At 43.1% G+C, this 27,947-nt stretch overlaps 2 protein-coding genes across 6 annotated transcripts; one reads left to right on the plus strand and one right to left on the minus strand.

Annotated features, from left to right (window-relative positions):
• Positions 1-678: 678 nt before the first annotated feature.
• Positions 679-22,296, plus strand: LOC148316474 (protein EFR3 homolog B). Of its 4 annotated transcripts, none has more exons than XM_088286357.1 (24): positions 679-1,044; positions 1,436-1,574; positions 8,844-8,920; positions 9,784-9,911; positions 10,822-10,972; positions 13,745-13,866; positions 14,553-14,702; positions 15,913-16,047; positions 16,515-16,593; positions 16,892-17,027; positions 17,102-17,263; positions 17,604-17,715; positions 17,800-17,851; positions 17,937-18,109; positions 18,188-18,263; positions 18,343-18,504; positions 18,832-18,963; positions 19,025-19,092; positions 19,167-19,294; positions 19,640-19,731; positions 19,836-19,884; positions 21,364-21,470; positions 21,584-21,633; positions 21,703-22,296. In XM_088286357.1, the coding sequence occupies exons 2-24, from the start codon at positions 1,568-1,570 to the stop codon at positions 21,806-21,808; spliced, it is 2,454 nt and encodes an 817-aa protein (XP_088142483.1). In that variant the 5' UTR covers positions 679-1,044; positions 1,436-1,567; the 3' UTR covers positions 21,809-22,296. The 4 variants fall into 4 exon arrangements, with proteins under 4 accessions (XP_088142483.1, XP_088142482.1, XP_088142485.1 ...); XM_088286359.1 differs by lacking the exons at positions 679-1,044; positions 1,436-1,574 and adding exons at positions 2,118-2,263; positions 3,888-3,979; XM_088286356.1 differs by lacking the exons at positions 679-1,044; positions 1,436-1,574 and adding an exon at positions 2,104-2,263.
• Positions 22,297-23,409: 1,113 nt separating this feature from the next.
• LOC148316475 (uncharacterized) lies at positions 23,410-26,190 on the minus strand. 2 transcript variants are annotated; one of them, XM_088286361.1, is made up of 3 exons: positions 25,996-26,190; positions 24,793-24,921; positions 23,410-24,530 (listed from the first exon to the last, which is right to left on the minus strand). In XM_088286361.1, the coding sequence occupies exons 2-3, from the start codon at positions 24,898-24,900 to the stop codon at positions 23,895-23,897; spliced, it is 744 nt and encodes a 247-aa protein (XP_088142487.1). In that variant the 5' UTR covers positions 24,901-24,921; positions 25,996-26,190; the 3' UTR covers positions 23,410-23,894. The 2 variants fall into 2 exon arrangements, with proteins under 2 accessions (XP_088142487.1, XP_088142486.1); XM_088286360.1 differs by having other exon boundaries at positions 24,793-24,929.
• Between the last annotated feature and the right edge of the window lie 1,757 nt (positions 26,191-27,947).

Consider the following 27,947-nt stretch of genomic DNA (forward strand, 5'->3'; position numbering starts at 1 on the left):
AAATGCACAAGCCCCAGGCCACAGGTTCCTCGACCAGGGAACTTGGCAAACCCTGGAAGCTAATTAGTATTGAGGCAAACGTCTTTGGCTGCACACTAATCAGCTCACTGTCAAACAGGCTGACACTTTTGCCTCCATAGAGTGCTGCTGAGCTTTTCACTTTTTAATTTGTCTTTGCCCTAATTAACTGAAAGGCAAAGATGTCATTGTACTGTACGTCTGTTGTAGTAATGCACAAAATGACAACTGACTCAACCGCCATGCTGCCCGGTAAAGTCACAACAACGCAAATACAGTATTTGTAAGAAAAGCCATTGACACGGACACATATAAAAACAAAAACAAAAAAAAAATAACTAGGATAGCCTGTGTAAGGTAACTATTTCTTTGCCTTATTGAGTACAGCAGATTTTTGCCAAAACGTTGCAAATTCAGCTTCTTACATGTGTAAATAACTTCATATAACTTTATGTAACTAACTGAGGACTTTTGTTCAACTTTGATGATCAGAATATGAGATTTTTTTTCCTTTTGGGCACAAATCTGAATCCATAAAGTCATGCCTTACTGTTACGCCGCGGTCCCGTCGTAAACCGAGACAGTCGTTTCACACTAAAGAACACTTCCGGTAGTAGCATCCTGACTCATTACTGCCATCAAGCGGGAGAAAAAAAACAGCCTCTATCAAGATTGTCACTTTAATTCAAATACGAAACTGATATGATGTCAGGTACTTATTACGTTTACGTTTCACTTGCAACGTGATTTGAATTGATTTGAGAGTATTTTGTATATTGTTTTTGCTTTTCATGTGCATGAATGTGAACTATGTGTATTCAAATTAGCTCCAGTCAAAGTAGTGGTGGGCTGACTCATATTTACCAATGAGCAAGTAACACAGCTGTGCTTTGCAGTTGTATTGCTTGCCGTTTTTTTTTGTTTTTATTTTTTTCATCTTAGTTTTATATTTCCCTGGCTGGTGGAAAGTCCAACTTATCGAAGAGCAGTGGCTATGGCTCGGTGGATAATTGTCTTCATTTAATGGTGAGTATTCGTAGCAAATGTTGCCGGTGGGTGTGTGAGATAGTTTAGTAAGTGGTGGTTAGCTAACCTGAGCTTGGCTCGTGACAGTCTATTAGTGACATTTTGTGAGGTAAAATAGTTCTTCAATAGTTCCGTTGAGGGATAAATCAACGCGAGAATATGTTGGGACAAAAAAAAAACACCGTATGTGTGGAAATGTAAACAAAATGACGATTAAGACATAGCTACACATTTACACTATAATTCTATCTTCTTTTCATTCGTAATTTCCGCCAGAATAAACTCAACCGTATCAACGTCGTAATGCGTAAGAGATGTGCGATATATATTCTGAGGTTTTCATCATGTTTACATCGTTGGCGAATTTCTGGTACACCCACAACTTCCACAGGCCAAGGGACATCCCGCGGTTTTCCTGAGTGACCAAGTCCGGGTGAAGCGTCAGCCAGGCGCCTTAGTGTGTCACCTCTTCCCGCCTCCGTGACGCTGGAAGTGCACCGCCATCTAGTGGCCGACATCCAGCATGACAGGTGAGCGATAATGGCCAACCCAAGCCACAACAATTCTAAGCGCTCCATCCATCAATATAACAGCACTCCACGATGTACTCTGGCAACTTCTTGCATTCCCAAGAAGTTGAATAGAGTAATTTTTGACCGTTCCTGGGACAGTGCCACCCGGCTTGTGCAATGCTCCTCAGATAATAAGAATCTTCATGATGCCAAAGCTTTTCGAGCCAGAGGCGGACCGGAAAAAATTAAAAATTTGCGACTGTAAATTTGAACAGGTTGACAATTGTGATGGATTACCGGTATGTGAGTACCAAACCCACTGACTGCATGCTTTCAGCTGTCGGTGGGTGTTCGTACCCTCCTCCCTTTTGTCTCTCCCTGGTCCAGAGTGACACTTGCTGCGAGAGAGAGGCCCATTGTGTCAGTGAGATGTTTATCAATGAGACACAGAGGAAAGCGTTGACAGAGAGAGAGAGACAGAGAGAGAAAGCTGTCGGATTAATCGCTAATCTCTCCCGTTAATACGGTCAACCTGCCTCTGCGGTAAATATTAATGACTTATATCGTGGGCTGTCTTGTTTTACGTGGAGCAAGTTTGTGTAGTTTTGCTGCCATGCCCTTGCCTTTACCCGTGCCCGTCGACGTCCCGGCCTCTCAAAGGCTGGCATTGGACTGTCGCTCACTTCTCGACCATCGTGTTGGCAAGGGTAAGTGTAGCGTTCTACATCTGGCGCACACAATGCGTGATTGCGTTTTAAGACTTGGATGAGAAGGGGAACATACTGCAGTTCCTCAAATTGCGGCCTCCTCTCTCAATTACTCACTGGATGGAAAAAATGACCACCCTATAAGAATTTGAGGACAGACTATTGTGTCATGAAACTAAATTACAGCAAAACCTTTAGACCGAGTTCACGTTGTTCCAGCACCACACTTATAACTCACTCAGATCTTAAATCAACTCTCCATTTTAAAATTAAGTAACATTCCATTAACCTGTTCCAACCCTCCCAATTTTTTTTTAAATTTGAATTCACGCTGCATCTCTCCCCGCAGGCCTCATTGCTATGCAGTACTGCATTGAAGGCACGTAACTCAAAATTTGGACTTGCTTATGAATCAGCGAGAGAGCGAGCGAGGCTCGACTGTAACGCATATTATTCTTATTATAGGAACGCTTCAAGTAAACACCCTTCAGACGTCTAAATGTCTTAGTTAGTTGTCCCACTTTTTACTCTGCCACTGAGTCGATAATCACTACCAGGCAGCATGTGAACAACCGCTGTATTCTCACACTTGCTCACTTATGTAATCACGCATTGTTTGCAGTTGATTAGCATTTCGACAACAACGAGGCATGAACACAGATGTTTTTGGTCGCGTTAAAAAATTCATCGAATTCAAATTGACATTACAAAGTAGTACAATGCAATTTTGAAATTGCAAAAGGCTGCAAAACAAAAAAATCATCTTGCTCATCTTTTTAAATAGATTAATATTCTACTTCTTTATGTATTTATTTAAATGATGTCCTCAGAAGTGCAGTTCACGAATCACCGCTTCCCGAAGTGATAAAGCAAGAGATTTTGTCTGCATGATTGTTATCATGACTTTCCGACTTATGTTGACGCCACGTTTTGTGACTTTGTCAGCGTTAATTGAAGTAGATAAACTGTCATTCATTCAAATATTTACTCAGATTGCTCATATTGCCCTTTGTAATACAGAATAATTTTCTGTTGGTTTTTTTTAAATAATGCATTGGACGAGGACCTTAACAAAATAATCGCATAATAAATTGCAATATTGTTTTTCAGCCTTTATTTTAGGACACTAATTCTATGGTGGGCTAAACCACAGACACGAGGATGGGTGGATCGAGGGGGTCGTGAAAGTCAAGCCGGAAGAATTTGGGGGGGGTTGATAATGGAGGGAAGTAGCAGTGGGGGTGGGCAGGAGGTGTGAGGCAAGCAGATTGCGTGGGCGGGAGGTATTCCGACATGCTGTCCTAATTTCACACGCCCCCTGCTATCATCCGTCTGCAAGGTGCATTATGCACAGTGTGTATTTATTTATTTATTTTAAAAAAAAATTAGGAGGCGGGGGGGGGGGTTACAAACAAAGAAATCCAAGGTCATCCCGGCATGCTTCTCTGTGACGTCGCCTACCAGCCCCCCTTTTTGTGTGCGTGTAATTCATCGCATCGACGCAGCCTCTGCACCAATCACCGTGCGCGTTCCGATGCCTTTTAGCTCCAAGCACACGTGCATGCAGGCAGGCAGGCATTAATCCCCAAGCGTGTGTGTGTGTGTGTGTGTGTTCTTGGCACAGCTGTGTGTGCGAGCGCACGAGTGAGTGAACCTGCCGAAAGCAAACACGAGCGGCGGCAGCGGCGGCTCCTCTCCAGCGTCGCTCGATGTACGGTAAGAAGAAACGGTCGTATCGTCAAGCGTGAGGATTGAAACAAACCCTGCCAGCCGGTTTGTCTGCATTCCCCCCCCCCCCTAAACGCTCTCCTCGCACACGCGTGAGTTTTACATCATGGGACCGCCGGCTCTCACAGGGACTGAATATTGAATCAGCAGCTCCCACTTTGGAGGATGTATATATTCGGTAAAGATGTTTAATCATTGTTATTTTTTTTTTTCCCCCTTGGATGTGGCCACTTTGCCTGGCCCACGTTTGCGTTGTGGTCAGCTAAACTACTCCGGTATGTGCATAGTAGTCAACCGGGGCCGTAGTCAAGAAGCATATGGTGCTGCTGTGCTTTTTTTTTTTTTTTTTTTTGTGTTCGTACCAATTAGCTCCTTTAATGGCGTGTCAGGTTACTTAGCGGGCACATCTTGGCAACATCAAGATTTAATTGGACAATGCGTCCGCCTCCTTTGAAAAGTTCTTGGTGCTGTTGAAATTCAGTCTTGACAAAATTCATAGGCATCAGTAATATGCCCCCTCTTGCTTTTCTGGGTCTTTGGTAATGATCGCGCATTTATTTTCTTTATACTTTGGTTTAGGGAAAAATAAAAAGAGAAAAGAAAAGTTATCTAGTTTCTGATTGATTGGAACTCACAATATGTCCGCTTTGGCCGTGTGTCTATGAGATTTAAGCGTGTGTGTGTGTTGTCTCTCTCTGCCACCCACTCTGGATTACTTCCATACCTCGAAACGATGGAGTGAGCGCAAAAACACGAGCTATACATTTAGCAAGCGTGCTCTCTGCAGATCGTGAGCAAATGTTCACGTGGATGTCGACAGGAAGTCTCCTTTCATCCCCCACATGGTCGGTTTAGCCTGGCTCGCTACTTCCCGCCACCACCACCACCATCTTCTTCATCTTCTTCATCGTCATTATCCTTCAATTGCTTTCTAGCTTCCCACAACACTTCCTGTGCCGTTTTGCGTGTGCTGAGGCAGCCTTTCAAATTGCCGATTAATTTCCTCTTAAAAGTTAAATTGGGATTGCTAAAGAGTTGAAAGTCATCTTTACAACACGATTGTGCTGTTTTACATTTTGTGGATAGCTTTTATTTTGAGATTGACTGGGTAAGAATCTTTAAATCGTTAAATTATTGTACGGCTGAAACAGATTTCTATTTAATGCCCTGCAAGTATTGCGTAACATTTAGATTTTATTTATTCTTTTTTTTTTTTCAATTTTACCCTCACTTGGGCCGAGTATTCCCCGTCTGCTCCGGCCAGCCCTCCATCTTTTATCCTAATGGGAGAGCGTTAATCCGACATCGCAAGGGGGGAAATGGACGTTGTAATCTTTTAATGTCGCCTGGCCATTATTAGGGAGATATAAATAGCGTCGTGATTGGCTGCTTCCTTGCTGTGCCCATGCAGGGGGAGGGACCCCCGTCGCAGGCACAAAACACACACCCCCACACACACCCCCACACACATTCCCTGCAGCTGTGCGTCCAATCAGGATGGAGTCGTGACAGGGGTCAGAGCGTAACGTCTCCTTTCTTGGTGTTTGCGTGTTGCCTCCAGCCACCGAATGTGTTGTCGGTTCCTCTAGCAGGGTGGGCCGATGTGGTGAGACCCCCCCACCCCTTTCCCGTGTTTTTCCACCACTTATCCACCCACTTAGTGTTTCTTTGCCGAGCTTGAGCCGCCCTAATCCACGTTGATAAAATCCCACCATGCGCAAATTTAACCTGTGTGTGGGCGGTCCAGATGTGTTTTCCGAGCCTCCCCCTGTTTACAAATGCTGGAATGTTACATCTTCCATGAGTGCCTTTACATACTAAATACAGCGAGATGCAAACAGATCTCAAATGTGTCACGTTTGCAAACAATATTCCCTGTTGGGAATAATGTGGGGCATCACGATGACCCACGTTTTTTCCACATCTGGCGATTATTTTTGCGAGTTCCTCTTGACATGTCGTACTTAACAAACACACTTAATAAATGTCTTTATTTCAATAAACATGATCAGATGAATAATATATAAATGCTTTGGTTCTGTAGATAAGTTAAAATAAAGCAAAATGGACCAGGAATTAATATGAAAGACATCTGCTTCAATTTGAGCTGTTACTTAACACTTTGACTTGCAGTCTTTTAAGCGTTCACTATGAAAAATTGACAAGATTCCTCCGACTAAATATGGCGTGAATGCAAGTCAGTGAGTCATTCGTCAGATTGCAACAATACTTCAAAGAAATCTGTTGACTTTATTACGTCATCCGCGACCCAGATGATGACAAGCGGTTGACTGGATGAATGGTTATCGCAAGACAACAAACACAAAATCTGTCATCGCACAATTAAACTTCTTGAATAACGGCTGCGTGTCTCCCCAAAGAGTTGAATTCCGCCGTTTCGATCCAGGAAAAAGTGCAGAAAGTGCGTTTGATTCATATTGCAAGTGCTCCGCTGCTTGTATTTCCATCGCTGCAGGTTAGCGAACGTGTCAGCTCTCCCCATGCGTTGCCTCAAAAACGTTCGCCCCGGAAATCACTTTTCCACGACTGCTCAGCGAGCAGATTTATGCTGCACGTGGACGGTGCTATAAGAAGCTTTCTACTGTGTCTCATTCTGTGCGTCACAGACCAACCCCCAGCACCCCATCACATCCTCCATCCTGTTACTGTATCCCCTCTTTTTCTTGGACCTCTACCACCTCCCGCGGGGTTTATTTATTTATTTTTTTTATCAATTCATGCACCGCCTCCTGTTGTTGAGTTCGCTGGAACTTTGATAAGAGCGCGCTTGGGCCTGGAATTCTTTGACTCTCCAAAGGACACAGCTCTTCAAGGACATTCAGCCCGAAATGGTGTCCAGAGAATGTTTGCTTTGGGAACTATTGATTTTTGTCTTGAGCAAATCATAGTTTTGAGGCAATTACAGTAATGCATTTAAGGTGTTTAGGAAGTTTTTTTTCTTCATTGAAAATATGTGAATTGAAATAATCTGTTCCATGTTTGAGCTGTCACGTCGCGAAAAAAAAAAATTATTTCCAGTAAAGTAACATTTGAATATTTTTAGAATTAACTATAATAACATGAAAGTAAAATTAAAGCTGCATATGTTTACGATTGAGCTGTCCAACACGATGCGATGGCGTTGGCTAAAAAGCGAATGATGTAACTCATAGTCGCCGCGAAATGAATTATGAAGTCTGCAAAAGCATTTTGTCTGGTAATGTAAAGAAAAAATACCTCCAAATTAATTGCGAGTAGCTTCATGCGACAAGATAAAATGATACTTTAATTGTGTCGTGCATTTTATGACTATTCAAGTTAAACTACAAATGAATGAATTGCATCAAAAGCCAAGGAATAAAAATGTCTTAAAAAAAACACACACTCACAACACAGGACTTCATCGGTCAAGTCAGTCGCCAGACCTTAACCCAATAGAGCATGCATTTTGCCTCTTGAAGAGGAAACTGAAGGCCGAAGCACTTAGAAACGAGAACTGAAACGTGCAACGTGTTGTTTGTCGAGTCTTTTAATACAATTGCCCGACGATGACCGAGTTTGTGGTTCCGCGCGGAAAAGGTATCGATTGTGTTGATCGTCCGCTGGCAACTCTCTGATAATCATCTTAATTTGTCCTGAGCGTTGCGTTAAAATTCAGAGCCGTGACGGGAAGCCCCGATGAAAGGGAGGAAGAGAGCCGAGACGAGAGTTAAAGCGGGTCGAACGGCCTTTGAAGTGGCTGTTGGCCTTTCGGTGACCTGCCCGTTCAAACTTGTTTCTCGGCAAGCAGGTGCCACAACATTTCTTAGGCAGGTCTGATTGTTTGTCTTGGATTCTTTTGGCTGTCTATTCTCTCTTCCTCTGGTGCCCTGGAAGCCCCACATGAGTCATCACTGCAGGAGTCCTTCAACCAACCAAAATCCAGCAATCAGTGACTCCCAAATTTACCCAAAAAAAAAAAAGGCCTAGGAATACTGCAATGTTGGTCCTCGTCAAGGTCGTCTTCATTATACTCGAGGGAGGAAAAGGAGGAGGGAATGTGCTTTAACATCCGAAGGACTGTATTGTCTTTGTGGCTGCAATTATTGATTATTTTAATAATTGATTGATCATTAATGTTGATTCATCCACGGATCAGATCAAAAGCATGTTTTAATTATCAGCGCTTTATTCCAAAACAGGATGTTAATTTAAATTGACGGTTCAGTAAAAATGCGCAAACGTAAATTGAGTAGAATTGACGCATTGGTTTGATCCAGAACATTTGCAAAAATCTTGATCATTGTTTTCCCAAAGTCAAAGCAGATGTTTGCGAAGATTTGATTTGGATTCAAAACAAAGTTAATGAGCGCGCGTTCATGGAGCGCTAAAGAAATCGAACATTGTCTACAAGCCCCTGGAAACAATTCCATTATCGAAATAATTATCTCCTGAACGTGTTCTGTCCAAATTGTGATTGTCACCTAAGACAAGCTTCTATTTTCCAGACTTGCGTTAAAAACTGTCCTAAAACTAGCAGAGCGTAATCAAAACATTTATTTTTGGAGGTAGCCTAATTGACAGTTGAAATCAAATAGGGCATCCATCCCTAAAACCGAAAAAAAAATGCACTCAAACATCAAACCTCATAGTAAAAAAAAAAAAAAGAACTGAATGGAAGTGCGGGAGGGACTGCGTTGTTACTCAGACTCTTGACGGGTATAATTGTTGTATTGACTTACACGACTGCATCAGTCACTTATTGTTTGTAATTCGAAATATCCATCTCTCAGGAGCGTCAAATTCATCTAAATGCGAGTAGCTCGCGTTTGAACTCATGTCACATGTCCATGTTTGTTTCTCCCGCCTTTAGGGGTTTGCGGTTGTTGCGGGGCCCTCAGGCCTCGCTACAAGAGGCTGGTGGACAACATCTTCCCGGAAGACCCGGAGGTGAGGGGCTCACATGACAACTTGGCAAGACCTTGTTGACACGTCACCCAACACTCGAGAGCTCTGTGCTCGGACTTTTCAGATTTTGCGTACACGGTGGTGCTTTGAGATACAATTTAATACGTCCCATGATCACGGTCGTAACTCAAAACACTTTTCTCGTTAATCTGCAGTAAAATGAGTCTTTTTTTTTTTTTGCAGAGGATAAAGAATATATGCCTGCGAGATAGATGCTAATTTTTAGCCTATTATTGGCCTTTCCCGTTTTGTGTTAGCATTAAGCTAGTGGCAAAGTGATGTTTGATTTAACTGCACAACTTTGTTTCAGAGTTGGAATTACAATCTTTGTCGTCTTAATGTTGAATTTGAGAGTTAGCAGTGGCGTTAAACAGCTTGATGTCTGTCTTATATCGAAAAGAATAACTGTGCTGCATTAAAAGTGAAGGTCAGTGTGTGAAGTTAATTAGTCTTGTCAGAAGTTGACTATTGGGCAAACCGCAAACCTCATCTTTAATTGCAAACACACATTTGAGTCCAGTAACCTCTGCAGAAAATTATCAGAATTGTTGCAGCTTGAATTGTTTGTGTGAGCTCCGCGTAGGAACACTTTCCTCGTCAGATCTCGGACCAACGCTGCTAAACGGGGAATTTGTCTCATTTCCTTCTCTTTGACGACTGGATTTCGTGCTTTGCGCCGAAGCCGTCAAGTCGAGAACTGGAACAAACAAGAGTCCTGTCACTATATTTATTCTAAATTAAGTTACCACATTGCTCTGTAGTTCTTAAAATATCTTTTTTTTTTTTTTTTTTTTTTTTTTTTAATATTTTCTTGTTCTCTCCTTTAATTTGTTTTCTTGCTCCAGGATGGACTGGTGAAGGCCAACATGGAGAAGCTGACATTTTACGCCCTGTCGGCTCCAGAGAAGCTGGACCGTATCGGAGCGTATCTTTCTGAGCGCTTGTCGAGGGACGTGGCGCGCCACAGATATGGGTGAGCGCCACCTGTCACTTTTCCGTGTCTCTTCACATTAAAAGATGACAACTGCAGCATGTCAACTGAGCAACCTTTTGGGACGAACATAGAGTCAAATAAATGAAGAATAAAAAGTACGAAGCAACACAAACGGAGGCGTAATGAGGCCTAATAAAGTCATCTAAAATGGCAGCATGAACAATAGCAAATGATTGCATCTAAGATCTATTTTGGGAGACATACTAACTTATTGACTGCCAGCTGATTTAGAACATGTGGACTGATCTTTTAAGACGCACAGAGTATTGTTTCGTGACCAATCAAAGGACTCGACTCTCCTTTCACCAGAAGACAAACAATCTGTTGTTTTATAATCTGCTGTGAAGCGTGGGTTGGTTTCCACAAAATTTCATTTTTTTGGTTTAAAAAGCTGGTGGGAAAAAAAAATAAATAAAAGGAGGGCATTTTGTTTAAAAGAAACAATGCAAGCAGAACAGCGACTTTGACGCTAATATATTTATTCTTTTGGAACACCTCAAACAAAAACAAGACTTTGAAAAGGCTTTTGATGGCAAACTAATTATTTACTGGAATACAACCTAGAAATGTGCCGTGACCGACGCGGACTCACCGCAAATGGCTCGAGATGATTATCAGTGGCTTTTTCACACGGCTTTTCTCATTCACTCCATGAACGCCGTCATTTTTTTCTCACAAACTCCACACGCACTTACCGTCAGACGTACTCTGTTTATACCAGGCATATACGTACTTTTTCAGAGTGTGAGGTCCAGGCGAGAATCACCCCCTAATGTTATCTTCAACTCTTAAATCCAAAGCGATGGAACGTCGTTTTCCCCAAAGTAGCGACTCGAGTCGACTGCTTTACGACAATCGACGCGTCGATCGTGTCGTGTCTGTTTTTCAGTTACGTCTGCATCGCTATGGAAGCGCTGGACCAGCTGTTGATGGCCTGCCACTGCCAGAGCATCAACCTGTTTGTGGAGAGCTTCCTCAAGATGGTCCGCAAGCTGCTGGAGTCCGACAAACCCAGTCTGCAGATCCTGGGAACCAACTCGGTCAGTCGCTAACGGGCGTTTTTATTTATTTATTTTTTATAATTTTTTTTTTTCGGTAGGTTAATCCGAGGGTCCTGTTGCAATAAAAACAATGAAATTAAGACTATATAAATAATTAACTCATTTACTGCCAGTGACGGCTAAAGACGTCAAAGATCCTTTTTTTTTTTACTTGGCTGGTAATGAATGAGTCAACAATTTTATTTATCAAATTCACATTGTGTATACCAGCAAACATTATTTTCTTGTATAGAAGCAAAGCTAAAAACAAAGAAAAACATTACTGATAATTTAAACATATTTCATACTATAATTAATATACTTTTAATAATAATAATAATAATAATAATAATATTCCCTTTATTAGTCCCACAATGGGGAAATTCGAGATTCGAACCCAGGCCTCCTGGGGAGACTGGGTCCTGAACGCGGCGCCTTAGACCACTCGGCCATCCTTAACCTTACAAGCCACTGTTGGCTGAGATACACCAGAATGGAGTTGAATTCATTTCCACTTTCGGTTCTGTTGAGCTGGTATGATTTAAGACTTAAACTTATTTCTTTCAGACTCTGAGTATCAATGAAAAAAATATTTATCCAGCCTGAATGTCACACAGACCAGTGGTTGGGGACCGCTGCATTCGTGGACTTTTACTTTGCTGCGATATTAGAAGTCATTTTGAGATTCCACAGTCCCCTGGTGACAGAAGTGGCTCGTCGCTCGCCATCCGCTGGGTCAGCGGAGGACGCTGAAAAGAAATGAGGTTAGGCGCAGAGCACGTTGGCAAAGCCACGCGGCCATCTACACGCATCAACGAGGCACGCCAGCATCTCATTTATAATCTTCCCGGCAGACGTCTCACTCTCGCTCTCGATGCCATTTTGTTAATTTTTCTCACGCCGCGTCGAGCATCAGCAGCGGATCCTCAACTTTCAAAAACATGAAAAGCTTAATGAATTTGCAGTGGGATGAAATGTCTTAAAGCCGTCAACGTGCCTCACGAGATCTCATTTCAGCCGGCATCAAGGGATTAGATCTGCGTGCGTTTTTAGCTTTTTCCTTTGGCTGAATTTGAAGACTATTTCTGCACCAGAATAATCAGACCTATTTGAAGAAGGTAGCATCCAATGAGTTTCGTCCCACATAGCAACATGGGAAAAAAAAAAAATGAAAGAGTCTGTGCCTCATGATGATATTATTCCGGCTCCTTTTGGTTGTGTTGCCCAACAGGGGGCAGTGTAATACAGCAGTGAATTGCAGAAATAGAACTAGATTTTCAAAATATTACCGCAATATACATGTCATGTGTTACGGCGTCTAATTATGTTCAAATCGCCGTTGCCGAAAGCGTTTTTACAGCGCCACATAATTGCTAATCCTATTACTAAACATGAAGCGAGCAGACGATTGTGCAGATGTTTTTTTTCTTTGTGGGTAAATGTAAATGTCTTTGTTTTAGTTTTAGGTTTAGCTTGACAGTCAACTTCAAATGGCTCTGGCAGTAAACAACCGAAAGCCTCTTTTTTGATGTATGTTTTGATTTCCTGTTGTTGTTCCATTCCCGGTGGGTCTCGATGGGACTCTCAGCTGGAGCCGCTATTGACCAACTTTTTTTTTTTATGTTAACCAAAGATTTGGATCATGTGGTACTGATGTCATTCATTTGAGTTAATGTGTTTGTGCTTTTTCTACACGGAGCTCTGAGCAAACGTATTGAGAGCGATGTTAGCGTCGCACGCTAGCCGCTAGCTTTTGATTAGTTTGCAATCTTCAACATCCGTGCGGTATTGACTCACTTATTTACAAGGAAAGCACTTTGATTTTATTTTAATTTTTTTAATCTACTGTGACTGGTGTCATGCCCTGCACTCCAGCTTTTTGTGTGTGCCTGTTTTATTTTTATTTTTATTTTATTTTTATTTTTTTTACAAGCCAGTATGAGTGAAGTCATCCTACCCGCTCCGGGCCACATGCTTATCATTTGTCGAAAGGTCGACACGCAGGCGTTATTTATTTATTTTTTTTAATGTTAGTGATTGATTTTATGTCATTCTTGTGCTGTTTGTTTTAATGCTTAATGCGCACTGTAAATCACAAACCAGGGAGAGGTGAAAGGTGCGGATTAGAGCGTTTATTACCACGGGACTTAATCCGGTTTTAATCTTCGGTTCGGTACTGTGCAGCCCATTCCAGGGCCTCGTCCCCACTTCATAAACGCATGACCAGCGTTAGTTAGTTTAGTCCACTCACGCTTACTTTCTTACTTGCTTTGACTTAAGATTGATTTAGCTGATATGATTAAGCCTGCACAGTAACCGTATCTGACCTCACTTTGCCTAATTCTTGCAAGGACAGTTGCCGGAGTTGTTCAATTTTAGAAACACTGCAAGCTTACATTTTAAGTAAAGGAAAAAGTGAGGTTTGTGTTATTGATAATCTTCCCCATATGTACCGCACTGTGCTACTCCACTTCACAGTTTATTAATTGGAGGGAGATGTGATTTTAAATGCCAGGAATGTTTTAATGAGATCCTTTAGTGGCACGCTTGCAGCAATCCCCAAGCTCAATACTTTTCACTCCGAATTATATTTTATGCGATGGCGTTTTGATGTTTATTCACATGGTCACCGTGAAATTGAAGGCGGTTTTCATTGTGGTTAATCATCTGAAATGAATGCTTTTTTTTCTCCTTTTTTTTGGGGGGGGGAGAGTTTGATTATATAATTCTTGGTCTGATCAAGGTCTACATTTGATGTTGTTCTCCTTGCAGTTTGTGAAGTTTGCCAACATAGAGGAGGACACGCCCTCCTACCACCGCAGTTATGACTTCTTCGTGTCACGCTTCAGCGAGATGTGCCACTCCGGTTACGAGGACCCCGATATCCGCACCAAGTGAGTGGACCAACCGACTTGTTAACACTTTAAGTGTGGTGCGCCCATATCACTTTATAACGCTGTAAAATTAATTCCGAGATTTGTTTCTCCATGCCGCACAGTATACATGTTTGAAGTTAATTGCTGAACATGACATCGGACTGTTGTTCATTTCAGTTTTATTTCTTTCTTTATTTTTGGGGGTTGATGGGGTGGCTAAAATGTGACACTTTTCAGGATGAGCCTTCACTTGCATTGATTGGTAGCAGATATTTCATTTGCAATGTGCACTAAGCACACTAACTAAGCCTACACCCCAAAAAATACACTGAGCACAGGGGTCTTCAACCCTGTTCCTCGAGGTCCGCACCTGAGTCAAATGATCGGGATCCTTATACAGCTTCTGCAGCCCTCGCTGATTATCTGATCATTTGAATCAGGTGTGTGCCGCAGGGAGAGATGGAAAACGGACGGACAGCAGACCTCGAGGAACAGGATTGAAGATCCCTGATCTTAGATAGTCTGCCGGGGTGGTTGCTTTAGATCGCCTCTTCGTCAAAGACACAACACATTTGCCGTCATATGGAAATGGTTTGAAATCCACGATTTGTTTGACTTTTTAGGCTTGTTTTTGGACATTTACGCTGGGCAACTGTAACTCTTTGATGGTTTCCCTTTCAAATCTCCTATTTGCTCGCTCCCAGGATCCGGATGGCGGGCATCAAGGGGCTTCAGGGCGTTGTGAGGAAGACTGTGAATGACGAGCTTCAGGCTAACATCTGGGATCCGCAGCACATGGACAAGATCGTCCCGTCTCTGCTATTCAACTTGCAGAGTAGCGAGCGCACAGAGAGGTGAAATTTGCCTCATGGGATGACAGGCTTTACTAACTGCAGCTAAACTGTTTTTTTTTCTTTGCGCTATTGAGCTCGAGCACAAATTTCACATTCCAGACATCTAAGGGCACCAAAAAATATATATAACCAACAAAATAAATGAAGCTATGTGTGTATTTAACTAAACCGGTTAGCTTGGTCGTAAGAAAGTCTGCTCGCATACCGCTAGCCCGCAGTACAAATCATAATAGATGGGCTCACAAATGTAGCACTGATGTCACGATGTGATAACGACATTTCACTGGATGTCGTCACACGTCATTCAACACACTCACTTTGATCACAAATAGTGGACTGAATCAAGAATAAGAAGCAGATTGGCTTGTTAGAGGACGACGCGAGGAAAGGTGAAGGACGAAAAACAGAAACGGAGTGCTGGAAAAGATGCCGAAACGCACAGCTTGCTCCTTTCATCTTCTAGCCTGCGTGAGGTCGTCTCCCGTCGCACCTCCTCAATTTGCCTTCACAGTGAGTTTAGCAAGTGACTGGCAATAACACAACACAAATCAGAACATTCGGCACACAGTGTAATTACCAGGCTTGCAGATGGCGCTTGGTTCCTATTAATCCCCATGCACATGTGCAAGCTCATTGATTTCAGACACGTCAACAAAACACTTAAAAGACAATTTGTTTGTATTATTATTCCACTCTCAGGCTTTCCGGTGAGCAATCGCGTAAGCGTTGAGGCATGGATGTGCTTTACGATGTACATTGCTTGAGAGCAAAGCCAGTGCGAGGTGGGAAGCCACACTCCTCCAGCGCAGCAGGAGCGATAACAGTGCGAGGCTTACGATGAATAATGTAATCAGCGGTGGGCAAACTGAGGATAATAACACTCCCATGCACAAATATGCCAGCCGTTAACACTTCTCATTCGTATTGTTTATATTTACGACATAGTAATAATCCTTCCAGATTCACAACTGCCACCATCATGGCACCTTCTTTGACTGTACAGGCCATCTTTTAATTCACGTTTGTAATATTCTGTAAAATATTGAACATGATGATGATCAGTCCATTTAAAAAAAAAAAGAAAAAAAAAAAAGCCCGGCTACCAACGTGGAAAAAGTATTTATTTATTTTTTTTGCTGTTGTACAATTGCTCTACGCTCATCTCTCCTTCGCTTTTCCTTCTTTTTCACCTGTCTCCCTCCACCGCCAGTCGGTCCCCATCTCCTTTGCAGGCATCGGACAAGGAGAAAGAGAGCCCAGTGGAGCTGACGGAGCGCTGCTTCAGGGAGCTGCTGGGCCGAGCCGCCTATGGAAACATTAAGAATGCTGTCACTCCTGTGCTCATGTAAGATGGCCCACCCAAAAACACAGAGACTTCAATCTAAAGATGGATCTTGTTTCTGCTACTTCGTGTAAATTCAAACTCCATGGCTGTGTTTTATGTTTCAATCTTTACTTCAAATCCCTTAAGCTTCAATTTCCTCCTCATTTCCCCTCTGCTCGTCTCCTTTGCCGCCATTTCGCAGCTATTTTCCATCAATCACTGTCTTTGTTTTGGTCTGTGGTCATTTTTCCTCAATCTGTCCCCGCCTCCCCCTTGCAAGTGGCAGATGCGGCGTCGCCAAATACACAACAGAAGTGACCTTGGTGTTGTTTGATGGATTGTGCGGCGCATCTCTTTCGCGTTGATTAGCCGTTTGTGTCATTCTGCGGCTCGCAAAAAGAGAGCGGTGATGTCGTTGGAATGCCATTATAATGTGACTGAATAAGTCATAACTGACATCTTTCTTCTTCATCTGTGTGTCCCTGAAGGCACCTCGACAATCACTCACTATGGCAGGGAAAAACCTTTGCTGTGCGATGTTTTAAAATCATCATGTACTCCATTCAGGTAAGTCCTTTAACGGCATGTTTAAACGATGAAAACCAAACAGTTTTAGCACCATGTAAAAAATGTTTCACTGACAGACACCAAACACACTATGTGATTTGGAATCAATGAACTCGTGAAATATAATGTTTTAAATATGGTAATTTTATTAATAATTTAATTAATTTTGAAGTGGTAGTGTGGGCGTACCACAGGGATCTTTAGTAGATCCTCTTTTTCTTCTTCATTTAGCACCTGGTTAGTGCACTGCAAAGGAATTGATTGATTTTTTATTTTTTTTTCCTGCTGATTCTTTCAGTCGCAGCATTCACACTTGGTCATCCAGCAACTTCTCGGTCATCTGGACGCCAACAGCAAGAATTCCGCCACCATCCGAGCCGGCATTGTGGAGGTTTTGCTGGAGGCGGCCGCCATCGCGGCCAGCGGCTCCGTAGGTCAGAAGATTAAATCAGTGATGAATCCGGATGCATCTGGTCTGTTTGTCACTGCGTTTTTGCGCGTCATGCAGGTCCCACTGTGCTGGAGGTATTCAACACCTTACTGCGACAACTGCGTCTCAGCGTGGACTACGAGCTGACCGGTTCCTATGACGGCAGCACCAACATCGGCACCAAGATCATTAAAGCTCATGAGGAGAGACAGTTGCAAGAAGCTGTAATCAGAACCATCGGTGGGTGTGCTTTGCTTTATTTGGGTACATTGGACTTGGTGGTTTGTGGTTAGACCACCTCAAAGATTTTTGTGCTTTTATTCCTTTGCTGCTTTGAGAAACTACACATGAAGGGATGCCATTTATCATTGTGCTTGTCAGACTTGCGTCATAACTTGAGGACTGCTTAACTCTCCAAATATTCAAAAAACATTTCCTTCTAAAATGGCATTAGCATTACAATTCACATTTGTTCATTCATCCCGTAATTTGCCCGACTCTCTTGCCCAGACAATTAGAGTTCCATTTTATTTTGCTTATTGTCATCTTCCTTTTCTTCCCCCTTGTTTGTGTTTTTCAGGTTCCTTTGCCAACACTTTACCAACCTACCAAAGGTCCGAAGTCATGCTCTTCATTATGGGCAAGATCCCCGTTCCCGGTGTTCACCCGCTACTACCTTCTTCAGCCTCTGGGTTGGCTGCTTGTCTAAATTTCTTTTTTAATTCATTTCCTCTGGCCTAAATATTTGTTGGTTAACAGTTTTTTTCCTCTCCCAGGCCTGAGGGTACCAGGATGATTCAGGTTATGTTACTAAAGTCACTGGTCCAGGTTGGTCTTCATCTCCCATTAGCAAAACGGCTCCAACGATAAGGATGTATTTATTCGAAAAGAAATAATTGATGTATTGGCACAGGTGACTGCCGGTTTCCAGACCACCAACATGCTTACAGCTCTGCCGAGCTCCTTCCTGGAGCCTCTGCTCTCTTTCTCCCTCACCGAAGACCCCGAGGTTCGGCTGCTGGTGCTCCAAATCCTCCTCAGTCTCATTGACAGGCATGACAACCGGCCCAAATTCTCCAACATAAGGTTTGTTTGTATGTGCTGCTTAAGTCACCCACATGGAGCTCGGCTCGGTTGACCTCTGCGTGACTTTTTGCTTTGCAGCATTATCACCGACATCTCCGTACTGAAGCTCAAAGTGGACAAGTGCTCCAGACAGGACAACTTGTTCATGAAAAAGGTAGCTGACGCCGCTGGAATTGGGTGTGTTTGCTATTCCGTCCAACTGTTTGTCTTGAACGCTTTCCTTCTCTCGCCAGCACGGCCAGCAGCTGTACCGGCACATCTACTTGGGCTGCAAAGAGCAGAGTAGCGGCAGGCAGCACTACGAGAGTCTCTTTGCCTTGCTTGGTCTTCTCAGCGTCGAGCTTGCCAACGAAGAAGTGGTCGTTGACCTCATTCGGCTGGCTCTCGCTTTGCAGGTATGGATGGAGTGGAATAAAATGTTTGCTGTAGCTGGAGTTGCACAGTCAAGTATGTCGTACCGAAAAAAGGGAAAGGTGAAAAATTAACAGCAAAAATGTAGGACGTGAAATATTAAAATGTTACGAGATATTATATTTTCACTTGGCGACGTGTGTAAGCTAAAGTTCTTTTTCAACAACCCAATGATGGAAACTATAAAGAAAGTCCCAAAAGTACTACTGGACGTACTAAGGAAATCTGATGTTTTTAAAATGTGAAGTTATGTGGCCGTTCCACAGGATCCTTACCGAATCCTCTTTTTTTTTTTTTTTCACCCCATTTAGGACCTGGCTCTGTCCACTGATGAGGCGCTACCCGTTTATAATCGCTGTGCGGTCCATGCGCTCGCTGCCGCCTACCTCAACCTCATCTGCCAGCTCACCACTGTCCCCGCCTTCTGCCAGCACATACACGAAGTTAGTTCGTCTTCTTTGCAAGCCCCATGTTCCTTGTTCCAACCACTTTTCTCCCTCTCAGGTGATCGAGGCGAGACAGAAGGAAAGTGCTTACCTGTTGCCCGAGGATGTCTATGTTGACGTGCCCAGGTATATCCATGCCATATTTATTCCCACACAACTTACATTACATTTCCTGTGACACCTCTCCTCGCTTTTCCTAGACTCCCCACCTCACTCGACAAGGTAGAAGGCGACATGCTTTTCCTCCAGTCCAAGATCACTGAAGTCCTCGGAGGCAGCGGTTACAACACGGAGCGGCTTGCAACTCCTTATGTCCCTCAGTATACTGGTAAAGAAGTGTTATTCATGAAACCATGATATGCATTTTATTTGCCACAATTCAAAACATTTCCCACTTGTCCAAAAAACGTGTGTGACCTTCTTGTTCCTTGCTGATCATGTCATGGACTGAGAATATCGGTGTGGGTGTGGTTATTACCCTGTTGTTACCTATCAGTGTGGCGGAATACAAAAGAGTCACGTGTTTTTTTTTTTTTTTTAATTTCATATTTATTGGCTGGGTAGTCACACTAGAGACCACATTATTTGTGTGCAAGTGCATTTTTTTAATGTGTCTTCTTTGAATCTCTCAAATGCCAATTTTAACATTCTCCGCTTGTACCTATTTGTCAAGATGAGGACCGCCTGTCAAAGCGAAAGAGCATCGGGGAGACGATCTCGCTTCAAGTTGAAGTGGAGTCCCGAAACAGTCCAGAGAAAGAGGAGGTCAGAGCCAAAAGTCCTTTTGACGCATTGCACCGACTCACTCGGTGGCTTTGCAACACTCTCACAATTCAATCAACACTTTTGTCACTCTTCCGTTTTCGCAGCGAACGCCCGCTGAGGAGATCACCTTCGAAACATTGAAAAACGCCATCGGTATGTCCACTGTCTCACTCCGCATCGCATTTCACTTCCACAAGGCCCCGCGTAAATTCGTAAAAATTACAAAAATAGATAAATAAATCCAAATAAATGCGCAGACCGCCACAGATGATTCTTATTGAATTTGGCAAGTGGTGAGCTGTACATATTCTCAGTTTATTGTACTTGAAGGAATACAAACATCTGTTATTCGTCACATTTTGGTAGGCGAAAGTGGCTGCCTCAATGTCAACAGGAGCTTTTCTTGCATGACCTTACCATGCTTAATTTAATTTTCAAGGAGGGAGCGCAGAGGAAGTTGGGATAGCGATTCCGCCAGGTTACCCCGTGTGTGTTATGGTGATGCGTGGTTCATTTTAATATGTCTGAGTCTTTAGTTTAAATAATTTAGGAAAACGTGGTTTACACTCCCCACTTAAAGGAGCGGTGAGGCCCATTCCTTTATTTTTGCTGTGGACTGAAAACATGTGGCTCTGACATCCAAAGATAAATATGAGACAAAAGATCAGCAGTAAAAGTTATATTACCCAGGTATTTGACAGTACATCTGCATCTGATAACACACCCTATTTTGTCCAGATTCACTCATTTGTCATGTGAGAGGCAAGGTGGTTGAAGTTTTTATTGTGGTACAGTCAATCTCTTCTGACTCTCAAAACTAAAAAACTAGGAATGTCAAGCTTGTTTTGTTTTACTGCCTGACGTACTGCCTTTGTAACGTCATATTCACATGAATCCATTTTAATCTCTTCCCGTACTTTAGCTCACCTAAAAGTAAAACTACTACCTCAACTCGCTATCAGATCCAGATGTATCTGCCTGCAAGTAAAAAACTTTATCTTTTGATGTCAAACCCATATGTTTTGCGTCTACAGGAAAAATAAGTGAATTGGCCGCACGGTTAACCTCATAATTCATAACGTAAGAAAACACTGCTGAGACAGCTGACACTTGGCCTGGCCCATATGGCAGCAGTCATGTGTTGCTGCATGTAAAAAGGCGAATAACTCAATGTAAATGCCTTTTTGATGGAACTGTGGAAGACGCTGCCTAATCCAAACGATCTTGTCGCTTGCAAGTGTGTCGTGTCAGCGCGTCTTTCAATTCTGACAAGAGTTAAGTTGGCAAAGTTTGTTTGTAGAGTACCCACTGGATAATGACCACGGTGATGATGGTGTGGATGCAGCAGAATGAAAATGCAAGAAGCTTGAATTGCGCAATATTTGATGTTCACGTGATTTTGTACTTGACAGAGAATAATTGAGTGTTCAACGTGCACGGGCGAAGAGACGTGGGGAGTAATTGTAGTTTCGGTCATTGAATAAATAAAATTTTTTGACGTCAATGAATAATCACTCTAAATCATCGTTTTATCATTTTACTATGATTGAAAAATAATTGTGTTCATGACTTTTTCCTTAATCGCAACACCCAAACATGACGGTTTCTTATCTTGTTTCTGTCTCCCCCTAGTGGACAGTGTGGGCATGGAGGAGCAGGAGAGGGAGCGGAGGAGGCAAGTGGTGGAAAAGTTCCAGAAAGCTCCCTTCGAGGAGATCGCAGCCCACTGCGGTGCTCGGGTACAATGATGACAGTTGTTCTACTTTCCGCACATTCTTTTATTTTTTTTAATTTTTCTCCTCCCAGCAGTTTATCTCACACCTCGTATTTTTTCCCCGTTTGTCTTACTCAGGCCACGCTGCTGCAGAGCAAACTCAACCAGATCTTTGAAATTACAATCAGGTGAGCAACAGAGATCGTCGAAATCAATCAAATCCTAAAATAATGACCGCAATGCCGATCTCTTCTCAGGCCCCCGCCGAGCCCGTCCGGGACCATTTCGTCGGGCTACGGCCAGAGCCAGACTCGCTCGGTGCCCATCTACGAGATGAAGTTTCCTGACCTTTGCGTGTATTGAGACGGCAAGGTTACTGAACTTCTCAGCGTTCCCTTGGGGTCAAATCGCAACAACTGCAGACGTTTTTTGGCAGGGGAGGGGTGAAAAATCACGCAGCTGCTGCAGGCCAAAAACTTTGATAACAAGCCACATTTTCCTCAAGCTCGCCATGTAGGAATGTTTCGGACAATCTTTTCCATCTTATGCACTGATTTTTTTTTTTTTTTTTTTGTAATGCCAATTGTGATTTCCATCATTCCCACGCAGCTATGGCTTTTCCCTTTTTTTTTATTCTAATATTTCTTTTTAACAGTGGGATAATAAATCTCTCAACAACTCATCATTAGGAAAGCGCCCCACCCTTATAAATGTGTACATAGAGAGAACTATATGAATCTTTTAGCTCATGTACAGTCAAGAGGTATATGCGAGTGTGCGTGTGTGTGTGATAGGAAATCAGATCTTAACTGCTGCATGTCAGCACTTAATTAAAATACATACTGGCCGCCCCAAATGTTTACATTACGATCAACAGGCCCGTCCGTCTCCACTCAGCTTTTCTTGCAGTCGAAGTGTTGCCGTAGCGTCCTGACTCACGACGCACGCATTGACGCCTCCGAGCTGCGGCGTCTTGCCAACTCTACGCCATTTCCAGTGTGTGCACAACCAAATCGCTGATAGCTAAAAGCAAAAAAAAAAGGGGGGGGGGCGGGGGGCACGCCATCAGTGGTGGTGCTTGTGTGTTTAGATGGACAGTTGAAGGTTTTATTCTGGTTGACACACTTAAACACGAGAGAGCATGCTGCAGAGGAGACTGATGGGAGTAAGTAGCCCAAAACATCTAAACCACCAAACTCCAGATTTAGCTTGAAAAAAAAAAAAATCACAAAAGTTCCAAGGAAATCGAAGCACTCTCTGCCAAGTCTCGGTAGCAGTTGTGTGTGGGGGGGTGTGTGTGTGTGTGTTTGGATCTGTGTGTGTGAAACAACAATCCTCATTGTTGTGGTGCTGTGACAGTCCCATCTCTTATCTGCCGCTTCTGTGAATTTAGTTGCTCTGATCTGCTCTGGCTCCAGACTGTCATGTGTAAAACGGGCCGTTAACGTTACGTCATGTTTGTCTGCCCCGCGTGGTTGTTTTCCTCGTCTCTATTGTCCAGGCGAACCCGAGATGAAACTCTTTCTTCTTTGCAGTTTGCGGTCGTGTCTTGTGACTCTTCGGTTGTTCCAAGTTGTCTATTAAGAGTGACACTTGATCACATGTGACTTTCCCCTCATGTCACCAATCCACCTTACATGTGTCGTTTTGCCGTCTCGTAGTGGATAGTTCTGTTTACAACGTAGTGCTTTTGTAGGTCCAAGACTCATTCTGTGAACTTTGCACTTTAAAACTGGAGGACCTACTGACAAAGGCAGCTTTATTTAGATTTTTATTTTTTATTTCTTTTTTTGGGGGGGGGGACCGGGGGGGTGCAGCGCGCATGGAAAAAAAATGCCTTAGCGGTCGGTGTGTCCTACCTGACATTGCATGCTCCTGTGATGTGTTAGTGATACAATAAAAGTTGCCCGTCAACAACACTCGCGTTTGGGATGCCTTGATCTTTTTCCAGACAGACTCGGTACCACAATGCAAAAAGAAATTTAATGTGGCGGTTTTTTAATTTACAAAACAAATATTGCCGGTCCAAACCAAGAGTGTCAAACTTCTTTCATGGCGGACCGCATTATAGTTCTGGTTTTCATTTAACAAAAAGAAAATGCACCTAATAGTATTGTACTGTGTAAACGCATGCTGTAATAACATTTATTTTCTGCAAACACAGAAAATGTGAGCGCAAAACGCAAATTTTCTTCTAAGGTGTTTATTGGCGGTTGGCAACCCGGTGAGTGGCGCATTGCCGCCACCAACTGGTAATGTTCTGCCATTGCGAGAAAATGTGCCCGCAGACCTTGAGTTGGACGCTTGAGACGATCACATCCGCTCAGTCAAGACATTTACAAGGTATAACAAAAGCACTCGCGCTTACATTATCTTAACTGTCCTTAAACATGCTCACGACAAAAACTGGTATTTGATAGCCACATGCAAAAAGTCAAAAAAACAAAATTCAGCCCACTAGCCTCTGCACGTCCTTCAGAAGAATGTCTCTGAAGATACCGCCCAGCAAACCCTGCGGATTCTTCCCAACGTCGCCATTCGGCGGACTCCCCCTTTGTAGGCGAGTTTTCCTCCCCTGCGGCCTCGCCAGCATCTGATTGGCGTCTTCCTTGCTGTTCAGATGCCTGCGAACCTGAGGGTGGATCATCGCCTCCGGGGATCCGCCGATGTCCGTCGGGAAGGCGAAGATCTTGACCGGTTTGTGTTTGCGGCCGGCGGGTTTGCCCCATCGGAAGTGCTCGATGGCGTAGGGGCTTCTCTTGGATCCTTTGTGTCCCAGGTTGGGTCCGGGTGTCATGTTCCTGGAGGGTTTCCCCCAGCGGAAGTGCTCCATGGCGTAGCCTCTCTTGGCATTGTGAGAGCCCGCTCTGCGTTCCTGGGTCTTGTTCCGGTAGGGTTTGCTCCAGCGGAAGTGCTCCATCAGATAGGAACGCCGCTTATCCACTTTGACCTTGACGCCCGACTCGGATGCGTTGACTTTGGAGAGGCCGGGCAAGAGTTCGTTCTCCTCGCTGATGTTATGGACCAAGGCGCCGAGCTCCGGACGCTCCGTTTGGCTCGCTGACGTGCAGAGTTCCAAGCAGACCTAAATGGAAGGAATTGCAGAAATTCCGGACAGTTGAGAAGATTCCAAAACGCGACGGGCGAGGATTTTTCTAGTGACGAGAGACGGCGCCCAAAAACAAAAGAAGACATTTCACCAGCGAGGCAACAAATGTCAGATTTGAGAGTGAGGTAACCAACTCTGCGAAGCATTTCCATTTGAGTGCATGGTCTGAGGCATTTCCAAAATGAGAAAATGCGGGTGCAACATTCTGATGAGTCCCAGATTTGTGTTTGTGACTCACCAGCAGTCTCCCCTTGTTGATCTTCTTGCAGATAGAGCACTCGGACCCGGACGCCGGGATGGACAAGAGCGCCACCAGCACCACCGACAACCAACATGGACACTCCATGCTCGAGTCTCTGCTGTGCAGCTGCTCAGCTTCCAAAAAAAAAAGGAAAGCAAAACATGATTGCGTCCGTCGTCGATGTTTGTTGTTCCCTTTGAAATTTTCCAAAAATGTTTACCACATCACAGTGTGACAGACTGCGTCCATTTTTCTACAGCGCGCACAATATAACCAAATGAAACAAAAATAGGCTTGTTGGAATTTTGCTTCCATAGCTGCAAATTAGCTTTTGGACGCTGACAAAAAAAAACACATGCATGCATAAATACGTGGATGCAACGAGATCATCTTTGGTTTCTGCTAGAATATGGAACATCTTCCAAAATTTGGGGATAAATGAGGACATTGGCCAAAAAATGTGAATATGTTTCTTTTTGGTACAGATTAAAAAAAAAATTAAAAATGAAAAAGACATCGTTTAAATTGGACAGTTAAAAATGATACATTTGAGCAATTGCTATAAATTTGAGCAAACTAAATTTCTATTAAATCATTCCAGATTTGCAAGAAAATTTGGTGAGCTCTACAATAATTGTCATAAATTGTTACAAGAGTTTAATTGTCTTTAATGTTACATTGTCACAAGAAACATCTTGCAAAGCTCTTAAAAAAAAAAAAAACAGCCAAAAGCCAAATTGCTGTCTTCTTTCTGCATGTACAGCTCCGAAGTCTCCAATTTGAAGTCCCTCAAACAAGTGAATAGAGAGCTCATGCCGTTGACAGATTGACTCATGAACATTTCTATTGACGTGACTTCCTTCCTTTGAGTGTGCAAACCGAATGTCGAACCGAATTTCAGTTTGATGGATTGGTTTTGTTTGTGACTAAAATCCTCCGAGCCTGACGTCAAACATTCACGAGCAACAAGCTCCCATTCCTCCCATCTTTTTCACTTCGACTGGAATATTGGCAGATTGGTTATGCAACTGCGACATGTCTTTTCTTTTCTTTTTTTTTTTTTTTCCATGTCTCCAGATTGTTGCCTTTATTTGCTCTGCTTTCACGCTTTCTTTTTCTTTTTCTTTTTCAGAAGAATATTCCAAGCCAAAAGGTATGTAAAGCAATCATCTGTAAAATCAAATCCAGAAATGTTCCTACCGTTTCCGTCGTGAATGTCGTCCTCTTGTTTGTTGTTGTTATTATTATTTTTTTAAACCTCCTCCGACTTTCTTTCTGTGGTATGCTGCGGCTCTTATCCTGTTCTTTGCAGCTGCCGTCATCTCGGAGGCTCTCTGCTCTCAGCTCTTTTTATAGAGCGACTCAAGGCCTCGGGTGTGTGATGGACATGAGGGATCTCCCACACGACGTGGGCGGGGAATCGATGCATCATTTTGTTCGTGTGTGTGCGTGTGTGTGCGCATGTGTTTCTGTGCCTTAGCCTACATAGCTTTTTTTTTTCTTTTCTTTTTTCCTTTTCCTTTCTTTTTTTTTTCACTCAATGTGCTGACGCCACCTTGACACTTGACCTGTGGCATCTTGACTAAAGAAATGTCATGTTGCAACAACTGAAGTGTAATTTTATGAGGGGGGGGGGGGGGGGGGGTAAAAAAAATGTCATGAAAGTACAATAGATAAAGTTTTTGCCATTTGATTGGTGTGCCCAGGCTTCAGTAAAGATTGGGAAATACTGTAGCACGTATATGCCAAAATTGTCGTATCAGTCGAAAACTAGGGGCGTCCCACAAGGCTGACTACTCGGTCCACATAACTTTACAGTAAACTCTACATTGGTGTGAACGAATTCACGGGCTCCCAGTTACAATGCGTATTTGGCATTTTTATCATCAATGGCAGGGAATTTGTTTGCCTTCCGTTGGAGTAGGATACTAATGGTGTTCCACAAGGCTCGATACTATGTCCACTGTAAAAAAAAAAAAAAAGTAATTCCAGTGAGAATGCTGTATAGATGTAGGCACCCTGGCGTAAGAAATACGAGGTCATTTAAGAATCTACTTCCTATATTTATGGCCTAGAAGTGTTCTTTTTATAACCCTAATAATTGCAATACAAATGTGTTAGCATTTGTTGCCGGTCGATTGCGGTGAGTTTCGGAATGTCGTGCGAAAACCGCACAATGCTACTCGTTGACATTTACGTTGGTAGCATTTTTTGCTCTTTTTTTGTTCTATTACGACTCAGCTGCGATTGTTTCGGTGACAGCTCAATGGTGTATTGCGCCCCAAAGTCACCTCCTCGTAAATTTTCCCTCTTCCGAAAAGATGACTTTAATTGCGTCATTATTTTTAGCTTTGCGGCTTCAACCTCAAGCTCCTTTGAAGCCAATCTCTGCAATGAGAAACAATACTTATGAATACTGTATTTGTCGTGCTCCAGTGGCGGAGACCAATAAATCACATCTTAAGTACATATTTTTCTTTTTATTGCACCAATTCTATCGGGATTGCTCGCCAAGTGCTTTGAAGCCAATATGTTACATGTGTGACTTTTCCAGCGAGTGAGAGCCGCGCTCGAGATGAGACATTTACATGTTAAAAAAACATTCACATTACATTGATATTTATTCACCCGTGCAAAAAAAACTACAAAAAAATCATCCTGATATTCATCGATGTGGTATTTCTAACACAGTTTAAATTTCTCGAGCAGTATTTATTTATTTTTCTTGGGCCACAGTTCGCGAGTCATTCCAAGTCAGGACGAGTCATTGTGAAACGCGGCGAGGCAATCACGCCCTTTGACCCCATGTTGAGCCTTAAAGGCCAAAAGATTTCTCGCTCTGACATCAAGGAAAAGGATTAGCCATGGAACAGTCTCTTCCGGAGAACATGCTGTTCACAAACGTTACTATTGATCTGACCCCTGAGGTTAAATTATGCGAAATGGACGACGCTAGAGAATATCAAAGCAATGTCAATGTACTGCAGTCCTGGGGTGGTTATTTTCTCAACGGCGGATTGAGGTCTATTAGGCAGGAAGTAAGCGCTCCAAAAGACAACATCCGCAGTTTATTTTTCCAGTACATTCATGTATTTTTTTTAGGCGTACCAAAAGGCTCCATGCTCAGCCCACTTAGTTTTTACAGTACAGTA

The sequence above is a fragment of the Idiotropiscis lumnitzeri genome, chromosome 21 (genome assembly GCF_059441095.1).
Source record: "Idiotropiscis lumnitzeri isolate Australia: NSW breed Sydney's pygmy pipehorse chromosome 21, RoL_Ilum_1.0, whole genome shotgun sequence".
In the NCBI taxonomy this organism is placed as follows: domain Eukaryota; kingdom Metazoa; phylum Chordata; class Actinopteri; order Syngnathiformes; family Syngnathidae; genus Idiotropiscis; species Idiotropiscis lumnitzeri.

Excerpts from the sequence above, each read along its gene's own strand:
- LOC148316474 (XM_088286356.1), top strand. The coding sequence starts at position 2,110 with ATGACTTATATCGTGGGCTGTCTTGTTTTACGTGGAGCAAGTTTGTGT. Across the intron at positions 10,973-13,744 it reads AGATCCTGGGAACCAACTCG|TTTGTGAAGTTTGCCAACAT; the intron begins GTCAGTCGCTAA and ends TTCTCCTTGCAG. Across the intron at positions 18,505-18,831 it reads GGCTGGCTCTCGCTTTGCAG|GACCTGGCTCTGTCCACTGA; the intron begins GTATGGATGGAG and ends CACCCCATTTAG.
- LOC148316475 (XM_088286361.1), bottom strand. The coding sequence starts at position 24,900 with ATGGAGTGTCCATGTTGGTTGTCGGTGGTGCTGGTGGCGCTCTTGTCC. Across the intron at positions 24,531-24,792 it reads TCAACAAGGGGAGACTGCTG|GTCTGCTTGGAACTCTGCAC; the intron begins GTGAGTCACAAA and ends CCTTCCATTTAG.